The sequence below is a fragment of the Callorhinchus milii genome, unplaced genomic scaffold (assembly GCF_018977255.1).
Source record: "Callorhinchus milii isolate IMCB2004 unplaced genomic scaffold, IMCB_Cmil_1.0 Scaffold18, whole genome shotgun sequence".
In the NCBI taxonomy this organism is placed as follows: domain Eukaryota; kingdom Metazoa; phylum Chordata; class Chondrichthyes; order Chimaeriformes; family Callorhinchidae; genus Callorhinchus; species Callorhinchus milii.
In genome coordinates this window covers 10,494,178-10,514,263 of record NW_024704759.1, presented here as the reverse complement: position 1 = coordinate 10,514,263, position 20,086 = coordinate 10,494,178, and the positions used below count along the sequence as shown (strand labels likewise).

Here is a 20,086-nt window from a genome sequence, read left to right as displayed (position 1 = left end):
CCAGTTTCTTGTCCTCACTGGAAAAGCCACTCACCCACCCACCCACCCAGGAGATTTAACTGGGCAGACAAAAGGATCCGATCGATTCATTGCATTTAGTATTAACGTCGGATAAAAGTCAGGGGTTGGCTTTGCCTGAAGAGAGTCGAGTCTCTGTGCAGTGGGAGAGAGTGAGTGTGAGAGAGGAGTGAGTGTGTGAGAGAGAGAGAGAGAGAGAGATCCTGAGGTTTGGAGCTTTGCACAAACACCTGTTGGAAACAAACCACTGACGCTTGAAACACCTCCTCAAGGTCCCCCCACCCACCCACCCACCCCAGTGCCTCTCCCCCACCCCCCACCCCCCTCTCTCCCTCTGTCTGTCTGTCTCTCTCTCTCTCTCCCAGTGTGATTGGATGGCAATGGAACAAATCTGAGTTCATCCCTCCTCCTCCAGGACCAATATGTACACCAGGTCCGCGCACATTTTCCGCAACTGGACTCGTTGCATTGACAGAACAGAGGCGGATTCAGTCCCAGGGACCGAGTCTTGTTCATTTTTTTTAAAAAAAAACTGTTATCAGGACCTCTTTTTTTTTTCTTGCAGCCTTTTAAAAGAAGGTGAACTTGGATTTTTCAAGATGCCCAGGTCCTTTCTCATCAAGAAGCATTTCTCCACCAGCAAAAAGCCAAACTACAGCGAACTCGACAGCCAGACAGGTACAAGAAAAAAGGAACATTTTTTTTCAACAAAAAAAAAGGGGGTACAAATGCATTAACTCTTACATTGTGTGTGTGTGTGATTGAGTGTATCTGTGTGTGTGTGATTGAGTGTATGTGTGTGTATCTGTGATTTGAGTGTATGTGTGTGAGTGTATCTGTGATTTGAGTGTATCTGTGTGTGTGTATGTGTATCTGTGTGATTGAGTGTATCTGTGTGTGTGATTTGAGTGTGTGTGAGTGTATCTGTGTGTGTGTGTGTATCTGTGTGTATGTGTGTGATTCAGTGTATCTCTGTGTGTGATTGAGTGTATGTGTGTGTGTGATTGAGTGTATGTGTGTGTGATTGAGTGTATGTGTGTGTGTATCTGTGTGTATGTGTGATTCAGTGTATCTCTGTGTGTGATTGAGTGTATGTGTGTGTGAGTGTATCTCTGTGTGTGTGTGTGTGTGTGATTGAGTGTGTGTGTGTGTGTGTTTTCCCCATTGATGTCTTTTACACTGTTAAAGGCTAAAGGTCATTCGCGAGGGATTGGGAATGGGTTCGGGATGTCAAGTTATTGAATCGGGGAGTCAGTGGGAACGATGCTGTCGGTACCAGTGAATTGGGGGGAAGGCTGAGGGTGACTTCGGGTCAGAGTTGTGCCTTATGTGTCAGTACAGAGAGATGGTCACTGCCTTAAAGCATCTGCACTGGGGGGTTTGGGGGGAGAAAAGGGGACACGTGTGGAAATGGATATGGGTTATTACCTAATGTTTTGCATTTTAAAAAAACATAGTGAGTGTGTGAGTGTGAGTGAGTGTATGTGAGAGTGAGTGTGTGAGAGTGAGTGAGTGTGAGAGTGAGTGTGTGAGTGAATGAGTGTGTGAGTGAGAGTGAGTGTCTGTGTGAGTGAGTGTGTGTGAGTGTGAGTGTGTGAGAGTGAGTGTGTGAGTGAATGAGTGTGTGAGTGAGAGTGAGTGTCTGTGTGAGTGTGTGAGTGAGTGTGAGTGAATGAGTGTGTGAGTGAGAGTGAGTGTGAGTGTGTGAGAGTGAGTGTGTGAGTGTGTGAGTGAATGAGTGTGTGAGTGAGTGTCTGTGTGAGTGTGTGTGTGTGAGAGTGAGTGAATGAGTGTGAGAGTGGGTGTGAGTGTGTGTGAGTGTGTGAGTGAGAGTGAGTGTGTGTGAGTGAGTGAATGAGTGTGTGTGAGAGTGAGTGTCTGTGAGAGTGAGTGAGTGAGTGAGTGAGTCTGTGAGTGAGTGAGAGCGAGTGTGTGTGAGTGAGTGAATGAGTGTGTGTGAGAGTGAGTGTCTGTGAGAGTGAGAGAGTGAGAGTGAGTGAGAGCGAGAGCGAGTGCGTCGCGTGGGCGCGGGTGGGTCGGGTCTGGAGGCTCGAGGGGCTTTTAACGCAAGACCTTGCGCGGCCCCCACACCCCCTCCTCCCCTCCCCTCCCCCCCCCACCTCTCCCCCTCACCCTCTCCCCCCTCTCCCTCTCCGCAGTGATCATCTCGCCCTTCCTGTACGACACGTACCCGCTGCCGGCCATCCCGCAGCCCGAGCTCCTGGCGAGCGGGGCCTACTACCCGGCTATCGTGTGGGACGCCGGGCTGCTGTCCAGCCTGTGCTCGGCCGACCGGGGTGGGGGCGCGGCCCGGCCCGGAGGACAGCCCAGCGACCCCCCGCCGGCCGGCGGCCCGCCCGAGCGGCACCGGCGCGCCCACGACTTGGCGTCGCTGTCCAGCGCGGAGGAGGAGGAGGAGGAAGAGGAAGAAGAGGAGGAGGAAGAGGAGGAGGAGGAGCGCGAGGGGAAGGCCTCGGAGGCCCTCAGCCCCGACTCGCCGTCGTCGTCGGCCTCGTCGTCGTCGTCGTCCTCGGCGGCCGAGGCCGAGAAGTTCCAGTGCGGACAGTGCAGCAAATCCTACTCCACCTTCGCGGGACTCTCGAAACACAAACAGCTGCACTGCGACCCCCAGAGCCGGAAGGCCTTCAGCTGTAAGTACTGCGAGAAGGAGTACGTGAGTCTCGGGGCCCTGAAGATGCACATCCGGAGCCACACGCTGCCCTGCGTCTGCAAGATCTGCGGGAAAGCCTTCTCCAGGCCCTGGTTACTGCAGGGCCACATCCGCACCCACACCGGTCAGCATTCCCTTTGGTCTTTCTCTTTTATCTTTTTATTTTTTATTTTTTTTTGAGGCGGGTGGGGGGGGGGTGTGTGTGTGTGTTGGTTTTGTTTTGCTCGTTGTTGTTGTTGTTGTTGGGTGTGTGTCTGTCTGTGTCTGTGTGTTTGCTGGGTTCCCGGAGGCTGAGGGAGGGAGGGAGTGGGGGGGACAGACACACAGAGAGAGACAGACACACAGAGAGAGACAGAGACAGACACAGAGAGAGACAGACACACACACACAGAGAGAGACAGACAGACAGACAGACACACACACACACAGAGACAGACAGACAGACACAGACACACACACACACAGAGACAGACAGATAGACAGACAGAGAGAGACAGACACACACACAGAGAGAGACAGACAGAGAGAGACAGACACACACACACAGAGAGACAGAGAGACGGACACACACACACAGAGACGGACACACACACACAGAGAGTCAGACAGAGGGGGACAGACACACACACAGAGAGAGAGACAGACAGACACACACAGAGAGAGAGAGAGAGAGACAGACAGAGAGAGACAGACAGACACAACACAGAGAGACAGACACACACACACAGAGACGGACACACACACACAGAGAGAGACAGACAGAGAGAGACACACACAGACAGAGAGAGACAGACACACAGGCAGAGAGACACACACAGAGAGACACACACAGAGAGCGACAGACACACACAGAGACAGACAGAGAGAGACAGACTGACACAGAGAGAGAGAGAGAGAGAGAAAGAAGAAAGCGTTTATATTAAGGGATGAATGAATCGATTCAATCCCAATCAATCAATCAATGAATCAATCAATAAGTAAGTTAATGCGCTTCTAATTCAATTACATTTTTTGTGACACACTCACACTATACACTACACTCACGTTGAACTCACTCAGCTCATGGTACGGGGGGGGGGGGGGGGGGGAGTAAGTTCAAGGCAAATCGTGACTGCGGATATTTTTTTGCTATTTATTATTATTTTAAAAAATTTGGGGGAAAAAAAAGCGGGGGATGATTTCTAGGCGAATGTTTTTCTCAAGTCGGAAGGTCCCACACGAATCTCGGGAAAGAGAGGGTCTCGGTGGCAGTGTCTGTGACCTGGTGCAGCAATGTATTACTATTGTTATTATTATTTCATTACTTGAAGGTAATTTTCCGGCCGCTCAGGTTGCAAAGATCTTTTTTGCAGCAATTAAGTGGGGGAAATGCACGGTGCAAAAAAAAAAAACCCACGTTGGAAACTTATGGACCTTGGAAACGTCCAACGTGTTAATAAACCTCTGGGGCTGGAAGGGAAGCTGTTGCATTCGCTGCTGTGTTCGAGACTCTGTCCCAACGAAAGTGACATCTTATGGGCAAATGCAATCCGTAAACTTCAGCCTTTCGGAGAGAGAGGGCTTTGGGGGATTAAAGCACCGATTATGGTCCACGCCTTGTGAACTATTTTCCCTAAACTTGTGCAAACACGTTCCAGTTGCACTCAAGACGCACTCCCTCGTTTCACATCTCTGCCCCTCCATCCCCCACACCCCCCCACACACTTTTTTTTCCTTTCTGTTTTGACCTCAGTTAAGATGCTTTGAACGTCTTGCTTCACTTGTCTGTGACCTGATATCATTTCCATCGGTTCATCTCTGTGTGGACCCTATTGCTTGGAGGTTAACCCCTTTTAATTTATTCGTGGATGGGTGGGGGGGGGGGGGGTTGTTCATATTCTTGTTCGTATTCCCCCCCCCCCCATATTTATGTACAGCTTACCACCCTCCACACACTTTGAATCAGTACAATAGTCACACATGGTGCAATAAAACTACCTTTCAGCCCCTTCCCCCCCTCCCCACCAAAAAGAAACACACCCCACATTGTTGGTGAGTTTCCAGACTGCCTTTTGTTGCCCTACGGAGCATCTCTCCAGCAGCTAAAAGAGGATGTTCTCAGTGGAATAACAAAAAAGAGCCCCCGCTGTTTCACTACCACTGCATTTGGAGGGGGTCGAGTTGTCCTCTAACAGAGGCTCTGCATATGAATAGCTGACAGACTCGAGGCAGGTGCATTAATGTGGCAGTGCAGTGTGTACAGCGCACCTGTTACAGTACTCTGTGACCACAGCTTCAGACTCCAGCTGTCATCCATTGGGGCCATCGGTGTTAAATGCAAGAATTATCACTTTTCACAATGCAGCTCTTCCCGATCTATTTATCGGCCTCGGGCATGGGTTAATTCCCACTTTGTTGCTGATTTCACACCTTCTTAAGCGGTAGCCAATGCCCTCAACAGGACTTAAGTTTGATATATTTTTTTTAAAAAAAACATATCTTTTTCTTTGCCTGTACCTTTTTCTTTTAAAATGAGTTTTCCTCGGGAGAGACGATTCCTTTTTTTTCTTTTAAAAGTCCACGTTACAACTCTTTTTTTTTGGAAGACAGATGGTTTGCTTGTTTCGTGTCTCTCGCTTAACGTTTTATTTTGAACATCAATGTATTTCTGGCTACCTTGCCTGATGTGGTTTACACAACAACAGTCTTTAATTAGAAATGTGAGATGCTTCTGCAATATTTTCTGCAGTTTGGAGTATCTTGAGACCTTTTTATCGCGCTGATCTGTGATGCTCAATCCATTCTTAAGACAGCACAATAAAACAAATCACGAAAGCATCAGTCATGTGAAGGATTTCATAATAGACTTTTCATAAAAACGTTCTCAAATTCACATTTATTGTTGCTATGCAAGAAATATACATCTTAATGCACGTGGGAAAATAACATAGACATGATGTACCAACATATTATTTTAACGTGATTTTCAGCCAAGTGCAAAATCATTGTACAGCAACAAGAAAAAGTGTAAAACAATGTCGCCTTCGATTGTTTAATCTGCTTGTTTTTTTTTTGCTTTATTCCAGGAGAAAAGCCATTTTCCTGTCCTCACTGCAACAGAGCGTTTGCAGATCGATCCAACCTCAGAGCTCACCTGCAGACTCATTCAGATGTTAAAAAGTACCAGTGCAAAAACTGTTCCAAGACTTTCTCCAGAATGTCTCTCCTTCACAAACATGAAGAAACGGGATGCTGTGCAGCTCGCTGAGAAATCGCCGACTTTTCCAAACAAGAACTCTAGTTTAGCAAACCTCTGTATGCATGTCTGTCCATCACATATTGGTTAAAACGCAGAGGACCTTACTTTGTCCTGATTTTTATTTATTGCTATAAAAACTTAATTGCCAGCATTCTGTTTCTGTGCATCAGGAGCTACCACATTTGGGGGGTCAGGAAGTCAGACCGAAACTCTTTTGAGAACGCAGAGAATTAAGGGCTCTCTGGCACATCCAGTATTCAAGTGCAACATGAATAATCGAAAGAGATTCTTTCTCTTCGAGGTGTAACTATGCAATACGTTTTCGTTTGTTTAAGGGCTGCTGATCTTGAAATGTTCTCAGCTGAACATTGAAGCCTTGCAAGATTTGTGCAATGGGGTTTAACAGGCGTTCCTTGCCGTTTTGAAAAAAGGTTACTGTTTTACAGGCAAGCTATGTACTGAAGCACCTGTTAATATGAACCTTAACAACTGCTTTTCAAAGTAAGTGTGACTAATGACAAGCAGTTGTCACATGTTACAATGCAGGCTTAGATAAATGCCTGGCTATTGACAGGTGTGTGCCAAACGACGTATGGCTATCGACAGGTGCCTGGTCAATACATCTTTTTCTATACAGTGTTTGTACACAATTGTCACAATATATATTTGTTTACATTACAAGGGTACACTGGTATTACTCTTTGTATACTGTAATTTTTTAAGTGACAGTTTTGTATTGCTGAGACTTTTACTTGTACATTATGTAAAGAATATGCAATAAACAATTGTTTTTACAATTACCGGAATGTGGAAGTGTTAGTGGCGGGTGGACGCAAATCTTGAGTGACGCACAGCAGGTTACGTGTTTACTACGCAATTTGATCTTCATAAGAAAACAAATTGATCCAGTATTTTAATGTAGAGTATGGTAAAGCAAACAGGCAATAAGGTAAAGGGTTCAATGTTTTCTAACTAACTAGGGATTTAAAATAATTTTGCTAAATGGAGATGGTGACTTATTTGATTTAGGATGGAATGTGCTTTGACTTTTAAAGACAATATTGCATAAACAGTAATATATATTGTAACTCTTCCCCTTGTGGATTAGGGGAGTAAATGGAGACTGCCAATTGAAACTTTAAAAAACAATCAACACTAAGGTTTTGCTATTAAAAAAAATCTGCAACTTACTCCAATACTGTTCTGGTTCTGTCCCCTCTTCTAATAATTGAAACAAATTCAGCACATTTCAGCAACTCTAAATACAGGATGTGAGTGCGAAATTCTTGCTGACGACCTCGTGAATTTTTACAATTACTTGCCAGTATGCCAGTAAGCTTTATACATCACTATAACACTATTCAGTTGTCAATCATCTACTTTAATGAAACCTCCCAACTTTTAATAACCAACCATATTTTACAATTATATGAATATACTACCCGATTGCCTGAAACGAGTCACACAGCAACGACAACCCAACAGCTGGAAACAATCTCCAACATCTTTAGGAAATTGTTTGATAACTGATTTCAAATGCAAATCACTGGAACACAGTTAAGAGTTCACAAGGAGAGAACATCCTGTATTTTTCAAGCAACTCTTGAAAAGAATAAAACTAATATTCGGGTCATAAAATAAAATATGAACTTCTCATTTTACATGCTCTTTCCTTACATTTGGAGTAAACCATCACATTGAATATTGTTCACGTCTTGGTTGTACCCCACATCTGTGCCATGACCCGCTCTCCCATCCCCCATCTCCGCAACATCGCCCGGCTCCACCACTGCCTCACACCGCAGGCCGCCGAAACCTTAATACACTCTTTTATTACATCGAAGCTTGACTATACAAACTCCCTGCTTGTCGGCCTCCCCAACTCCTCCCTCCATAGGCTGCTGATCATCCAAAACTCTGCAGCCCATGTCCTCTCCCGCACCGGGCTCCGTGACCCTATCACCCCCATCCTCGCCCAACTCCACTGGCTTCCCATCAACACAGAAATACAGTTCAAGATCCTGGTCCTCACCTTCAAAGCCCTCCATGGGTGCCTTGCTCCCCCCTAACTCTGCGACTTCTTAACCCCCTACCAACCTGCCCGCTCCCTCTGCTCAGCAGGCTCTGGCTTGCTCCAAGTCCCCCGCCTCGCCCGCCCCACCATTGGCAGGTGGGCCTTCTGCCACTCTGCCCCCACCCTCTAGAAGTCCATCCCCCTCCCTTGCTTCCTTCAAGACCCATCTCAAGACTCTCCTCTTCGACAGTGCTTTCATTCTCCCTGCTTCCCCTCCCTTCACCCTCCCCGATCCCGACCCCCAGCTCAGGTCCAAAACTCTGACTGTCCAGCATCTTGGGACGTCCTCCTGACTTGAAAGGCACTATACAAATGTGGTTTCGTTGTTGGTGTTGTTGTATCTTCTATATGTCATTGGCAGCTAAATCCCAGGTTTCCCAGTAAATGTATTCGCTTTAGATTAGTAGATTATTCTTAAAAATGGAAAGCAGCCGGCAGATACAAAAGCTTGCACAAAGTGTACAGAATCCACGCTTTACAAAAGAACTATTAGAAATAAATAGAATATGAGCAGAATCATGAAACTTAAGGAGATGTAATCAAGTGTGTTCTATGTATGGGTTTCTAAATTGTATTTGCTCATAAAATAGTCAGAAAAATCCTAAATAAAGAAAAGTCTTCCCATTTATCCCTGCTGAAAAGTCATGAGCGGCAAATCCATTTGGCTTGGGAAAGAGAACGAGAATAGATTATTAAGCACTATGTTATATGAGAGAGCAACAGCACAATTGTACCCCAGAATAACATAGAATGATAGAAATTATAACATTGAAGGAGAATCCTGCTATCCATTGAGCTTATGCTTGTGCTTTCTCCTGTACTCCAGATATCCTGATTTCCTTCTCTTTCCCCATACTTTTATATTGCTGCTTTTCAAATATTATGCAATTCACTTTTAAATATTGTCAGTCTTAGCTTCAACGGCCACTTGTGACAAAGCATAGAAAAAACTCTTCATAAAAATGCAATTTCATGCACCACTTGCCCTCTTAAAATTATTTGGACAGTACAGTGTTATATTTCATGTAAGGCCACAAGGTGTTTCCCCACAGGAATACCAGGGAATAGAGGGAAAGTCAAATGTTTGGGAACAAGCTTTCTCTTAGTCCTCTGGGTGAGAAGAATAACTTTAAAATGGAGTCTAGACCCTTTATCAACTGGTTGTTATAATAAAAAAAATTCTCATTTAACAAACAATGCAAGAGTGCATCAGATATAAGATGTGACTCGGAAACAATGATGTTCACATGCAACCATCAATTCCCATTGTTTTCAGTGCAGAAATAAATACTATTTATTCACATTTCTGTACAACATCCGTTGAACAGGTTTGAGATTTGATTGAGAGTATTAGCCGCAGGTTGGCAAGTGCCAAGGATTGGGGACCCTCGAGTGTGCATTGAGGTACTGCTGGGAGTTTAACCAACTAAAATTACAATAGTTTGCCTTTGAAACGTCTTTTGAAACGTCTCGAAGGCATGATAAGGCGCTATATCAAATGCAAGGATTATTATTATTATATTATTATCAATGAAAGCACTGGCTGGCAAGCTTTCACACTGCTTGTCCAGCTCGGACAACATTGTTGTTTAGGGCTTTGTTTTACAGGATTAACAAGAGCTGAGTGGAAAAAATACCTGTATTTGATATACCATCTATTACACTGAAATGTCCCTACAGCTTCACAACCAATTTTTAAGTGTAGTGATTTGTAGATAACCAACAGACACGCAGAAAGGTCCCACAAATAGCCATGAATTGCATGACTAGTTTATCTGGAGGATTGTTGACCAGAACAATGAGGAAAAAATACTTCCTCCTTTTGAGTATGGCACAGAGCCTTTAATGTCCACCTGAACAGGCAGATGTTACCAAGGTTTAACATCTCATCTCAAGAGTGGTATCTCCACTAACACGTACTTCCCCAGCTCTACAATTAATTAACAGCTTGAACTATGAGCTCAGTGTGGGGTTTGAACCTACAACCTTCTGATAGAGACGTGATACTACAAACAACTAAGCCAGGCTGACAATTAAATGAGATTACTGAGCCTAATGATGCAAGAAAGCTGAATTAGTATGTAAGGTTGGAATTAAGATTGCTGAAACAAACACTCTGTTTTGTTTGGGTTCCCTCACCCGATCTGGTTGAGTAACCAATTCACTCTAAGTAACATTGCAAAAATATTCAAAGCAACAAAACCTCAAATAGAAGTGGAAAGGAAAAAGAAAATCATGAATCCTCATTGCTTGTGTTAGTTTGATATTGAAACCCAATAAATGTGATTAAACAGTCAATAGTAAAGATGTCTCCTTTAGAAAATACTCAGTTGCATCTGATGATATTTCTGGTTGCTCATGCGCAATTCACAGTGTTTACTGTGTCTTTTAGTCATTTAGTCATTAGCAGATAATTAAAGCCTAGAGTATTCTGAAGGTTATATGGTCATTTTAAATCATTGGAATGTGGTGCAACAGAGAAAATGGTTTACAAAGTGAAATAGATTGTTGATTCAGGATTCATTGGCACAATAATGAAGGTGAAAAACAAATTTACCGTAAACCCAATTTAATTGATAATATACTGTCTGGGCTTCATACAATGACCTACCTAAGCAAGATACCATACCTTATTGTAAACTGATTTAGGAAAAGAAGGTTGAAAAGAGAAGGGAACAAAATTGAACTGGACAGAAAATAACAAGGGAATATTTGATTTTAAAAGGATAACTGATTAATGGCAAGAGTGGCTTTATGATGCGAAAAACATATTTGGCGATCGCTGCGAATCTACAGCTAAAGAAAGCTAAGAAAGAAAGAGTGCTGTTATAAAGAGATACGTGATTCCACATCTCTTTCAAATTTAACGTAATCATTGTTAATAAATTATCTGAAAGTAAGGCTTTAAATGATTCCCAGTTTCTCCGAGTGTCCTGGCCAACAATCATCCAGATAAAATAGGTCATTCACTTCATGGCTGTCTGCGGGACATTGCTGTGCACAAATTGGCTCCCGAGTTTGCCTACAGAATGCACAATCACTATACATTACTTGTAGATCGTGTGCAGCTATTTGAATTCCCATGACGGGAAAGTTCCATAATGAAATGCAAATATAATTATTATTAATAATAATTTTAACAACAATGGCATTTTTCAAGAAACCAGCAACTCTGTAAAAGATTAGATTTATTTCCTGCTGTTATTAGGTGAAGTTAGATAAAAATGAACCTATTTCGAATACAATATTAAATTTGTGATAAAAGCAGGCTTGGTTTATTAGGTGAGTATTGTCCAAATAATAGTAAGTTGCTTAATGCATTAAAATTCTATCCTTTGATCAAAAGGATGTTGTGGATGTATAGCGCTGATTTTATTTACCAATAAATATTTTATTGAAGTCAATTTTCCAAAGGTTGTTTGGTAGAAAGAATCTGTGCGTTTCCGAAGCTGGTCAAATGGTATGTGAAGGGATTATCCAAGCTTATAGTAAAACTAACTGGTAATGTGTTCTGTTTTACTAGTGCATATTAGTACAGATAACCTACTTCAGGTTTGTCAACGTCATGCAATGCTGAGGAGTAATGCTGCAATAACAGAAATACTGTAATAAGGCTGAAATAGGGAAATATATCAACAACTTGCATTTATATTGTACCCCTCACACAGAGTAGCTTCCCAGAGCACTATATGAAAATAAGAATGAAAAGTACAATCACTGAAAATGATTTTCCGATTAAAATTATGTCCCAGTGTATTTCTGTGTTGTGTTGAGGGTAAATTTTGTTACAATCTCTAATTTGTGAAAAGAGCGGAATTCTAATTACAAGGAGCACGGTATTTTCAAACATTACTGCCATCACTTCTGAGTTCTTTGCACTTAATTTTATATACAGTACTTGGGTGGGAATGGCAGGAGATACTGATTAAACAAACCACAGGAAGGAAGAAAGAAACTATGATGTCCCCAACTTTGTATGTAATCTACGTCCAAGTATATAATCTATGAACACATTGACACATTTTCCATAAATATAGTTTGTTGGGTTTTACAATGGTTGGTAGTCATTTGGGGTTTTACAAACCTATGTAGTTACTAGACTCCATCCGGTGCAACACTCATCCCTGGAAGAAAATGTAATTTGTTGTTGCTGTTCTGCTATATCTCTAATTCTATCGTATGCCATTCATTGCTCACTGCCCTGCCAACTTTTTTCTTTCAAATATTTAGCGTTGCTCACTGTTTTGCTCCAAGTGCAAAATATACACGTACTTAGAAATTAATGAGACATTAACTGCTGTTTAAACTGATCAGTATGGGTTTGCAACTTCAAAAGCCCGGATGTCCTTTCCTTCATGTAGGTGAGTACGTAGCTCGGAACATTGTAAATAGGAGCAAGAGAAAGCTTTGATCTAATGTCCCAGAAAGTGGGACCAATGGCAGTATTTCCCCATGAGCCTGTTGCAACGTGGTATCTCATCTTTTGGATCTGAGACTTTGCATGATAACACAATTTTCCTGTAGAAGCATTTTCATAGGATTTGCAACTTTAACCCATCTTCAATAGTTTACGAAAGTTGTTTGGGAGCCACCCAATAGCATTTTGGATCAATGGAAGATCTGGGGTAATGCCCATGTCAATGCCTGGTTTGTGCTTCGTCAGCTGAGGCAATTGGTTGAGGCCACCACAAACAGACTCAGTGTCTGCGAGTTAAGGAGAGAAAATCAGCCGGCATTTCCACTTTTGATTGCTATCCAGTGATCCCTGCCAGCTCTCACTGCCGAGACTCACACATGAACAGTGGCCGCTTGAGTCAATTGCCGGAAAGACAGGGGCGGGTGTGTGGAATCATCCCCATAGAAAAAGTACATCACATTTAGGAGGTGAAAACTCAGGGGAGAAAATAGGCGGGGAAGTGAAGAGTTCTTTAGGAAATTACTGAATTCTTAAATGTAACGGCTCTACAGCACTACACAATATTTATTGCCTGTTTGGAATATAGTCGCAAACCTGCTTGAATGTGAGAATAATCCTATTACGATTACTATTAAACAATTCGAAACACAATGACTCATAATAATAATAATCCTTGCATTGGATATAGCGCTTTTCACGTCAGGAGGACGTCCCAAATATCTACCTATGTTATCAAGCTATCTACCTGTGTTACATTTGTATTAATTTGTTACGCTAATGATATTTCCCACAACCCAAGTATATTCTAAGTTTAAATTGTAAGTTGTTTCAAAGTATGGTTTCATATAAACACAGTTAAATATCCCTTGGTTGCATTTACATGTGCAATGCATATCAGCTGCAAACCATCTTGCTGCTGTTGTTTATAGTTTTGCTCTGTGCTTGGGAATTCAAACTGAATAGGAGGCACGTAAATCTAAAAGTTGGCAAATCTGCAAATTTTGAGAAGCATGATCTACAGAAGGAAATAACCTCTTTTTAAAGGAAGGGCACGGAGCCTTAAAGTATATTCAGACCTAAGACCGATTGTGTACACTCTTTAACCCTCTCGGTACTACTCTGTAGCTTGCAGCAAGTTAACACACTTCTGTTGTTTAAAAGGAACAAAATGTGTTTTCCTTGTTAATTTTAATAAGGATACGTTACACCCTGATCCATTTAATCTTCTATAATACATAATACATTTCCAAATATTATACATTGCATATCTACAATGAGAATGTGCTGAACTCCAACCATTTATATACATACAATGAAAAGATTACTAATAATAGTGATAGATGTATGTAAGATAGCTCCCGATATGTAACACTTTATACCTTGAACGAGTATCGAAAATTGTTGATGGTTGACCTTTTTTTCAACAGCAACAACAACATGCATTTATATAGATCCCCCCCCTCCCCCCCCCATGCAGGGTAGCGTCTCAGAGCGCTTGAAACCTTTTCAGTTGGATGGGGTGGTGGGGCAGAGCAATGGTGTTCTGGTGATGGGATTTGGGCTCATGCCAACATTCCCAATATGGAGATTTATCTTCCTGTGCGTATCAGTGATGGAGGCACTTCTGCAGAGGAAATGTGCTTGGAGGGAAGTGAAGAGTGATTCACCCTGGGCCACTCTCACACAGAAGGATCATTGGTAACAGCCTGGGAACAGGCTGCCTGCCCACACTCTCTTGGCTGGAGAATAGTTCATGGCTTGAAGAGATGTAAAGAGACAGGGAGCAAAAATAAGAGGCTTTTCTTTCCATTTTTCACATAACCAATAATTCCTACCGCACAGTAGAAATTGTACTGATTGTTGCCTGAGGGTACTTGGAGCAAGACTCCGATGTCTGATGGCAGGAATCATATCATTAAATCTTGCTTTCAAACTCGATTTATAAAACAGGGCTCTTGTGTTAGAACTACATCCTGCCTAACTGACTGCCATTCATAGCAGCCTTGTGTTTGAGGTGAGGTCGATCCTGCCTGAGAACATTTCTTTTAACTTGCCTGCTTCAAGTTCCATTGAAAACAATCACTCACCCTCTCCGAGCCTGACTGCTGGGTGAATCAAAGGCATCCATTTGCTAGTTGGCAAAGATGGAACTCACATGGTTATAACACAGCTGCAATAAAGATGTATAAATGACGCAGAGTCCTTCAAGATATAAAGCGGCTTGTTTAATAAATCATGCAGCTTGAAAGGAAGCAGCCTAAAAGGATTTATTCTGTTTAAAAGTTATCCAATTGGCTTGCAATATAAATCTGCTAAAATTAAATGAAGAATAATTTCTTACATTTGAATTTTTGCTAAATACCAGGTATTATTTTTGCGCACAATTTGATCTGTCTTAAGCAGCCGCGTCATGTTTAGTGACGATGTTGTTGGGGACAAAAAGTTGTTATGGGGCTGAGGTGTCGTTCTAAGACACCGCGAGTACTTAGACATTTAGCAGTGTGCAGAAATACGGTCACATTTTATTTATCGTATCTCTCAGGCAGACCACACATATGGTATAATATTCCCCTCTTCAAAATTGGTAACTTTCAAACTAATTATAACTAAGAATACAACTAGAACTAGCAGCAGCCATAACACATAGCCATAGCAATTACGCACCCTTCCTCGCTCGGGTATGATCCCATAATGAGTGTACACATGCCAGAGTTTGTTTATAAACTCCGCTTCGCTATGTGCTGATACATGCTTTCCTTTAAATGCAGTAAACTACAAGCTAACGGGACTAATGAGCCAACAGAAATATGATTTCAACCTCAGCTCTTGTTGGGAGTCACTTTTGGCCCTCATGTAATAGCTTAGAATAAATTTTAATGAGGTCTTTCTGGATTCTGCCCACAAAATGTACAAAATATACAGTCAATTCACTTTACAACATATTCTGTGAAGCTCTTTGGGACGTCTCAAAGACGCAATAAGGCACTGTATCGAATGCAAGCAATATTATTATTATTGTTGTTATTATTCTTTCTTATTGTTTCCTTTCTTAGCTCTTGTTTACAGTTATAAGCTGCATCATTATCCCTCTATAACTTAGTTGTAGGAAGTTTGCCTCCTACAGGACAATCCAAATGGAGTGTTTATAAAATGCACCCAGTATTATAGTGGACAATCAATCTGCCAAATACCCATCAATGATGGTGATACATTATGTTTCCGGTGTGCTGCATTGGAGAGGACAGGAACACGGTAGAATTACTGGAATATATGAGAAATCAGCTGATCGGATTTTAAATATTTTTAGATGCAAATGTCAATATTATTAGTACTCTTCCCTGCTCAATCCCTCAAATAACTTTCATACCACCATTTAACCAAAACATAGCTCGAATGGTACTCAACTCCGCTAATGGTTCAGTAAGCTGCCCTGGTTCCCACTCCTGATCATTAACAAGTGAACAGAGATGGAAAAATTGACAGGTGCAAACGTCGGGTGAAGGCAATAAGATAGGTTTGAGACTTCTCTCAATCAAACGACCTGCTAATGCTTCACCGTCCAGCGGCACAAAGGGAAGAATGGTCATTGGGTGAAATCGCTGACATGACTGATTGTCCTCAGGAAAGGAACAGAAGAACATAAGAAATGCCAGACGGAAAGAAAAACACCAAGGTCCACCGAGTTCGCCTTCCACCTTCCTGGCAGTCGTGAAGGAAGAAGGAAAAGGCAGAAATATGGAGCAGGAGAGAAAAACAGATCAATGTAGCCCAGAGATGCATTATCGCCTCATTGACCGGAAAATAAATTCGGAATCTGCAAATCTGGATACAACTGGGTGTGGATGAGGTTCTGGGACTGCAGCAGTGATATGCAGCTGGATTTACACCAAGTGCTATGGATTCTCTACCTTGCATTTGTCAACAGGGTAGAGGTAACAGCATTACCATCAGGGTGGGGGTGGGGGGGGGGTGCGGGAGGGGCTGTTTAGAAGGATCTTTTTTTTCTGCAGACTCGTGGAATATAAATGCAGCATTAAGCCTTCTGCTGATTGACACATGATTTGATTCATTGCTTGTTGATGTGCCAAAGGATAAAATGTCTCCAGGACATGTCACATTTCCCAAACATGCAGCACATTTGCACGTGTGAAATCGATTTGAAATAACAAGAACTTTGTCTGAAAGCGACTCATTGTGGCTACGGACATCAAAACCTAAAATAATCCACAAAGATAAAGACCTGGCACACACCAGTTTATTTACTGAAGTCAACTGATCTGGGAAATGAAAATGAGTTAATTTGTCAGTCAATGGGACTTATGTCGCTTTCTGAAAACACGCACTGGAACATACTTGTTTTCGATTTCCATATCCCAGAAAAATATAGCGTTCACGAGGGCCTGAAAACGGTAATGGAGTCAGGATTTGGGGGTGGGGCTGTGGGGAATAGTAAACTAATATTTAATATGCAGTACAATATAAAGTTTTGCGCAGAAGGGTTGCCAACTTGCGATTGGGAGCTATTTCCCTAACTACCCTTCCCTCTCTAGCCCAGTGCATCTTTCCTCCTCTGCCCTCCCTCCCTGCTTGGTGATTCCACCATCATTGTCAGAAAGTTCTCCTGGAGGTTCATCCAATGTGAGAGGTACTATACAGGTTGATGTTTGAAACCTCCTTTGCTGCAAGTAAAGCACAAACCAATTATCAAGAAGGTGGATGTTGCACACACATACACACACCTGAGGTTCATTCAATAGCTTGTGGCATTGATCACAGACAGGTACACAAACTAAGGGTCGGTTAATTTTGGAAGTATTGCGGTTACAGTGGTGTGAAGCATCTGTAACCCAGTTATCACTCACAGAAACTGCCAAGAAGAGTCACACGGTTTTATCCGGAGCCAAAAAACTAAGACAGATCCCAGTTCCTGTTTCCATGACTGTCGATTACAACAAAAGAAGCTCTATTTCTGTGGCATAGTCCCAACAACATAAAATATTATCAGTGTTTAAATTTTTGATATGCTGTTGGCATTTTTTAAAGAAATTCAATGTAAGAAACAGACAATGTCATCACTTTACAATGTGACAGAGATATGTTTGAGTTTCATGCTAACGCTCTTTATACATGACACATATATGATGGGTTCTGTCTATGACATCCCCTTCTTATCTGCTGCAGAGGAAGAGTTGAAGGCTGCATTAATTTTATTTAATTGGAGCGGTTATGCCTATTTTAGCCGTTATGGGATCCCTAAAGTTCAGGGGACATACAAGTGGAAAACACAGGTATCTCCCTGAACTGAAATAATCTCCAGCTTTATGTTTCTAGACATTGGAAGAAAAGTCTGGGCAAATTTCTAATTGATAAGAATGCATTGATGTAATCCACAAGTCCAGTAGGGAATAAGACACCATTAATATCCAGGCATTGACTAGATTGTATTGATATAACATTTAAAACTTCTCGTAAAACCTGCATCTCGAACCATCATTGCAATACAAAAACAAAAGTTGAATACAAGGTACCTAGATATCCACAACTTATTATTTATACTTAATTCTTACATTTTCATCTATCCCTGCTCTGTCCTTTGCTATGTTTGGTGCTGCACCTGATAGATTTGGCTGACAATCAGCACCTTGCTATTTGGTGGGAAGGAAGTTACAAATAAATAAAAGCGGAGGCTTGCATTTGGAACAGGAGGGAGTATCAGCTGGAATATGACTTTAAATTTCCTTTAAAAAAAAGGAGCACAGCTTTGCATTAAATCTCCAAAAGTATGATCAAATGTTTCATTCAAGGTTCTTGTCATCCGAAGCTTTGAGAGAGAGACTCACTGTCAGTGGGTTACATTCTTGTGTGATAGCAATTCAGCAGAGACAGATCCAAGATTTTGTACATGGCTTTGTAATTAGGGCTGTAAATAATCTGAACAAGCAGCATTTCCTCTACACAAAGATGTATATGTGCCTGGTAAAATCATAAAAATGGATAGAGATAGAAAGGCTCTTTGTAGTTATTCCCTTAACAGAAGCGTACGTTGATCATAGTCACTTCAGCAAATTAGGCTTCAGCATGAAGAAATCATAGAAACGCATACTTCTGCAACAAGTCCTATTACAGGTATATATATTCCTGTTTCCTCTTTGCCAGTGTATACAATTTCACACCAAGTGTGTTATACACAATGCAGGCATAGATTGTAACAGTACTCTCTTGGGAGTGATGCTCAGAAGCAAATGAGTTTGGTGTTTCATTATACTTCTTTTTAATGGTTTAAAAATAAATGAGCCATAAATAAAGTCCCTTGGGATCTTTTATTTTGCTACAGGTAAAGAGAGCTTTCCATTTTGTACAAGGGGGAGAGGGGAAAAAAAGCCCTGATTAGTAAACAGGGCGATAGGACCCATTTGGTGGCCACCTTGTGAGAACATCTGCAAGAGATTAGATTGTCACTGCTAATAAAAGAAAGAATTCAATCAACTTGGCTTGCTTAACTCCCCAAAGAGGGTTTGAACAGAAGAAGTGTTTAACTGCAAAAAAACATGACCTTAGGTGAGTTTCTAACCGTACTCTGCTGTCTTTGATTTAAACCACAGTATCCCTTTTCAAAAGTACATTCTTGTCAATTTCACAAATTCAGACTCGGCCAACCTGAGATCTGCGTGTCTCTGGGCTGTTTTTTCTGTGAAATAGCAAGTCTGTCAGAAACATGTTCAAAGAGAAAATGGCAGTGACCCACATGGCACTGGAGAAAATAGATATTGTCTATTAAGGCAGGCTTCAAAACTACAGGGGATGGAGGTCATGCAAGATACCATAAGTGGTTAAAGCTGTACTATCCCTTTTCAATAGAGCACTTGTTAATTTCATATACAGAAATTAAAAGAACCAGTGGGCTTTGGTGGAGTCCAGTTGATTCAGAAGCATGGTGGTCTCTGGTTTCTCTTCAGATCATATAGATCTTTTTTTAAGTGTTTGGCATATAGGTTACAAAAGTGAAATGCGACTGACAACAGTTGTGAGTCATATCATGCCTTGTCGTTAACCCCCCACCCCCCCACCAACCCCGAAGCAGCTTTTAGGCGCTTTGAACACCGAATATAACAACTTGCATCGGCAAACAAGAGCGGTCAAGAAGTTTCGAATAGTTTTCGATGGGATGGCGAAGTAAGAAGGCTTAAACAATAAGCAAGGTTTCTCGAGCAGAGTGGTAACACGACACTTATGATGACTTGAATATTCGCGCGACAAGGCATTTGGGGAATGCAAAGAGAATGGTTACGGCACAAAATGGGAAAAGAGGGTAAGCTGTGCGCTCGAAAATGCACATCACGCTGTGAAGCAAGAATCAGTGCATTAAACTTAATACATTGGTGTGGTAACACACAGGAAGCAGATCGTGTTGCCTTCGAATGCCCTCAGGGTTCGTTCTGCAATATTCCAAGCAGCCCATTATTCAACAAGCAGGCTGGAACTCACAGAGTTTCAGTTCATTTAATTTCAAAGAATTCTCTCTCATTTAAAGAAAACAAATTAAAAATCAGTATCAAGTGCATCCTGTAACGTAACCTTTCAATACCAAGGAGAAATGGTTTTGAAGGAAGGCATAATAGAACAATATTGGTTTTCTTATCCAGTGTCAAGGATTTGGGTGCAGAGATC

General features: G+C 42.0%; 1 protein-coding gene across 1 annotated transcript; it reads left to right on the top strand.

The window, feature by feature from the left end:
• The first annotated feature begins 378 nt into the window (after positions 1 to 378).
• Positions 379 to 6,727, top strand: LOC103190897 (protein snail homolog Sna). The gene is made up of 3 exons (XM_042341963.1): positions 379 to 696; positions 2,178 to 2,813; positions 5,755 to 6,727. The coding sequence occupies exons 1-3, from the start codon at positions 441 to 443 to the stop codon at positions 5,934 to 5,936; spliced, it is 1,074 nt and encodes a 357-aa protein (XP_042197897.1). The 5' UTR covers positions 379 to 440; the 3' UTR covers positions 5,937 to 6,727.
• The last annotated feature ends 13,359 nt before the right edge of the window (positions 6,728 to 20,086 follow it).

Coding starts and splice junctions, on each gene's coding strand:
- LOC103190897 (XM_042341963.1), top strand. CDS start 441: ATGTACACCAGGTCCGCGCACATTTTCCGCAACTGGACTCGTTGCATT. Junction 697..2,177: donor CGAACTCGACAGCCAGACAG/GTACAAGAAAAA, acceptor CCCTCTCCGCAG/TGATCATCTCGCCCTTCCTG. Junction 2,814..5,754: donor CCACATCCGCACCCACACCG/GTCAGCATTCCC, acceptor GCTTTATTCCAG/GAGAAAAGCCATTTTCCTGT.